Source organism: Prunus persica, chromosome G6 (genome assembly GCF_000346465.2).
Source record: "Prunus persica cultivar Lovell chromosome G6, Prunus_persica_NCBIv2, whole genome shotgun sequence".
Taxonomy (NCBI): Eukaryota; Viridiplantae; Streptophyta; class Magnoliopsida; order Rosales; family Rosaceae; genus Prunus; species Prunus persica.
The window spans coordinates 4612461-4617264 of record NC_034014.1 but is presented as its reverse complement, the minus strand read 5'-3'; the positions used below and the strand labels follow the sequence as shown (position 1 = coordinate 4617264).

At 36.1% G+C, this 4804-nt stretch overlaps 1 protein-coding gene across 1 annotated transcript; it reads left to right on the top strand.

Annotated features, from left to right (window-relative positions):
• Positions 506–3505, top strand: LOC18773262 (DNA repair protein RAD51 homolog 4). The gene is given in 11 exon segments (XM_020565345.1): positions 506–759; positions 907–986; positions 1093–1208; positions 1302–1383; positions 1657–1791; positions 1907–2020; positions 2106–2193; positions 2432–2502; positions 2814–2855; positions 2857–2964; positions 3218–3505. Coding segments are annotated over 11 exon segments (957 nt in total). The 5' UTR covers positions 506–671; the 3' UTR covers positions 3251–3505.

Below are 4804 nucleotides of genomic sequence, written 5' to 3'. Positions count from 1 at the left end.
AACTGGTGGAAATGCTCTAAGGTCAAGTCGTCTTTGACTCTTGACGCACCCGCCCCGCGGTGTTTGATATATAATATAGTACAAAATAGCAGCCTAGAGAAGAAGAACAGTAGTACAAATACATGTATATCATATCTTAACAAGAATATATAAACTAATTGCATAGTTAAATCCAAGACATACTCTTTAAATATTACAAGTCCAATTTTAAACAATGATTCATACAACACAGTTATGTTACCAATTAGTTATTCATCTCTTCCTTTTTCTTATACAAACATTTGAACTAAGACATTAGTCGGATGCACGAGTAAATACTTGAAAAAAAATGCTAAATTTGAATGACCCACTTATAATTCTATTTCTATTCTTAACTTTGAAAGAGATGCCAAAATTCGAATGACCCACCAATGAATAAGAATTGAAAATTAACATTCCCAATTTTCCACTCCCATTTCTGCTCCTAGTTCCACTTAAAATATATAATTTTTTTCTTTTTGAAAAAACGTTTCTTTCTGCGTTTCCGTGAAAGCAAAACCCAACCGAAAGAAAAAGTGGGAAACTAGGCCAGTTAAGTAAATTGAACAAACGCTTTTTTCTACAGCATTGCGTTGCGATTTGAGTTTAGACAATTGTGTTGTGTGGATATTGTAAAGGAGAACGTGAAAGAAATGGCACCGTTGAAAGCTTTGGAGGCAGAGTACCCAATACTCGACCCCAATTTCCAGGCCTTTTGCGCCTCTCACGGTATTTTCTCAGGTGAGTTCCATTCCATCACTTGTAAAATTTGCTTTAAACCCAATAAAGTACATAAATTTCTATTTGGGGTCTCTTGGATTTTGATACCCAATAGAGAATATGAATAGCACAAGTTCAATTTTCTGTCTTTTTTTCTATTTGGTGCAGTGGAAGATTTCCTCATTCATGACCTCTATGAATTAGCTGCATTTGCAGAACAACAGCCTACATCTGAGAAACTAAAGCAGGTTTTTTTTTCCCCATTAGAATTTTATTTTGCACAGATTCATGTTATGTTTTAACAAAGATACATTCACTTTAAACAATTATATCATGTTATGTTTGGGCTAGCAGGGCATTACTCAGGTCCTCTCTATTATTGACACTCAGCATCAACCATGGTTGAATGGTTTGGAGCTTTTAGATGATGCTCTACATAACAAGCATGTACTGTCAACTGGGCGTGAAGGGTATGCTTAGCCCAAACACTGACTTATTCCTTTCACTGCTTTTAGACTTTTGGTAATACTAAATGTAATGTTTTTCGGGTTGCCATGAACCAGAATTGATTTGTTACTAGGAGGCGGATTACGTGAGGGACAATTAACTGAAATTGTTGGGCCATCTTCTTGTGGTAAAACACAAGTAAGTAATTCACTTTTTTCAGCAATTACATAAGGTTATGATAGCAATGATTTCAAATTTTCAGTTTACATGTCACAATCTTTTATTTGGGTTGGGATGTCATTGCTTAAGTACACTGTGCTGCGCCTACTTTGTGATAACCTAATAAAGATTTAAGCATATCACTAATTCACTATTTATATTTGTGACAATACCCTGAGTAATCGTATGATATTTGCACAGATACTGGTAACAACAGTTGAAAAGTATATTTAAATTCTTGGTAATGTTCAGGTTTGCCTACTTGCTGCTTCAAATGTTGCAACGAAGCAAATGGGTAATGTTGTATACCTGGACACAGGCAACTCTTTCTCACCCCAACGAATTGCCCAGTTTGTTGGTCATATCGCTGGCTGTGCCTTTGATGAGGTCATACCATCAGTTTTAGAGTAGAATTTTCTTTATTTTGTTTGTTTCAGTTAGCCCTTTTATACAAGTGAACTACTGCACTCTCTGATACTATCTACATTGATTTTAACTGTAGGCTGGAAAAAGAATTTTTCAGAGGATAATGAACAGCATTGTATGCCATTCTGTGTTTGACATCTTTACAATGTTCAACGTGTTACATCGGCTAGTGATCAATTTTCCATCTCAGGTTCACATTGACAAGATGAATTTCCTTCCCATTTCTGGATAGAGTTTCAAATTTTACTTTTATTGAACATATGATCTGGTTCCAGCTGCAGAAAGGAGGGCAGGTCCGGTTACTTATTGTTGATTCGATCTCTTCATTAATTACCCCGATTCTTGGGAACAGTGGTTCACAGGGTATAGATCATTGTATGCAAATCACAGTTTTCTTCAGTTTCTTGTTTGTTTCGTTAATGTCTTTCCTTCTCTCTTCTTTTTTTTTCATTTTTAAGAAATTGTTTTTCATCCAAAGAAGGTTCACTTCAGTAGAAATGTTTTCTAATTTTCATATTTGTCCATTCATACAACTCAAAAATGTCATATGCAACTCGTGAAGATGAGAGCTCATTGACTCATGCTTGTGGAATAACTGCAGGACGTGCCTTGATGATATCTGCTGGGTATATGTTAAAGAAATTAGCACATGAGCATAATGTTGCGGTACTGGTAAGTTTTCTCTTGGATACATGTTATGCACAATTCTCAGCTTAACATAATCCACAGGTGAACCACTGCCCTCTTAAAATTAACATAGAAAAGCTGTGGTTCTGTAAAGTTCATTTTGACATGTAGAAAATATAATGTTTATAAATTTTTAAAGCTTGGATCAGTTTCCATTTCCGCTTCAAGCTTATTTGCGTCTCCATCATCATTTTATTTATCATGACAGTAAATTTAGTTTGAAAGGGTTCATTGAATAGGTCTTTAGTTTATGCTTTCACCTTCGCAATAATTCTATAAATGAAATAAATGTGAAGGTGACCAATCACACAGTGGGTGGGGAAAGAGGTATTCCAAAACCCGGCCCTTGGACAGACCTGGAAGAGCATCCCACATGTGAGGCTTCTACTTTCTGGTGATCATGGAAACAATGTCCGGAGTATTTCAGTGCTAAGACACCCATCTATGGTAAACTTATCCGCATTTATCGTGATTGTGGTGCATATACTGTTTAAACCGGATTTGCGCACAGCTTTACTACTATTACTTGTTTTCCTCCCTTGTTGCAAATAATTCGTTTTTTTTCGCTTATGGTTCAGATTAGCTGAAGAATGCTCCTGTCAAGGGGTAAACAGCTGCTCTGGCACTGAAGTCTCATAGTTAGCATTACTAATGCATCTTTATAACTTCTTGTATTGTTATACTCCTTTTCCTTTTCTAGGCTTCTGGCAAGGCTGCAAAGTTTTCAATTTAGGAGGAACAGCGTGTTTGTTTCAATTTGTACTTGCCACTCTACACGAAAAGGTAGGAAGAGTGAACGATGTAGAAAATTGAAACTATTCCATAATGCAACTGAAAATAGAAACAGAGAATTATAGCAATTATGGTTGATTCAATTTGTACTTGTGTCCTACGCGAAGGTTAGGAAGAGTAAGTCATTTACAAAACTGAAGCTGCTTTGTAACACAATACTGTTAACACCTTTATAGGAGTGCTCTCTTTTATCCATTAATTTTCTTTGTCTGGGATTCTCTTTTATTCATTTATTTTTGCCTCGGAGTGCTCTCTTTTACAGATTCTGGGAATTGGGGCTACATGTCTAGAATGCAGTTGTTTTTTTTTTTTTTTTCATTTTATTTATTTATAAATTTTTATTTTTACGAACTACAGGAAAACCGATTTTTTAGTGTATAGTTTGACATTCCATGGCTGTTGTCGTTGCCGCCACCATCATCGTCACAGCTCGATGGATGAGGCAATCGAACAGCTGGAATTGATTGGGTTGGAAAACTTTGGCTGGTTTGGAGCCCGTCCAGCCTCCCACAAAGCTCCTCTTTTCATCTTTTTTTTTTTTTTTTTTTTTAATTGTCGGAATTTTATTACTAACAAAAGATTACAATAGGGCAATTACATAAAAGTAATTTTCACATAAGGAATTTCTTTCCGCCCTCGATTGTTCACTGTTTCCGTTGAACATTGATTTATGCAAGCCATGCAAATGTTTATGCGTAAAATGTTTCCTTGCAAAAAGGCTTACTAAGACCATATTTTCTTTTCGCCCATGATGCCTCTGCTTTGGCTGCACCGCAGTACTGACTTTTAAGACTTCAACGGATGTGTGGGACGAAGAGTACAAATCATCTCCTGAATAATATTAAGGCTTATTTGTTGAAATGCCTTTTGTGATTTTCAACATATTACACCCATTGTTGGAATAGATTATACACAAAGTGAGGGGCGAAGAAGATAACTGATCAGACTTGGTGGTTTTATCAATGGATTCATTACCTCTAGGCCCTGTTTGGTTCACGGAATGAATTTGAGGGGAAAACATTTCCCATGTCATTTCCCAAGGAATGGGAAATGGAAGATTCATTTCCCACGTTTGGTAATGCTGGGAAAGTAACCGAGAGATATCGCTTTATTTCATTTCCCATGCTTGTTTTGAGTAGGAATGGAAAATAAAGTTGATATAAATGTTTAATTATACCCATATTAAATCAACTAAAAAAAGAATGCATTTAATGATTTATTGTAATTCTAAATTGTTAATGGGGACAAAATTGTCATAAAAAATGTTTATTTAATATTAACTCATTTTCCCAAATTTTCCCATGAGGAGGGAAAACAAAACCCAAGTTGGGAGGATGGCTTCACTTTCCCCCTACTTTCCCTTGGGCCAGGAAACGATTTTTCATGCCTGGACTTACCAAACATGGGAAAACAATTGATTTCCCATTCTCAAGTCTCCTTTCCAATGAACTAAACGGGACCCTAAGGTTTCGGTTCAGGTTTACGGACGAAGAGC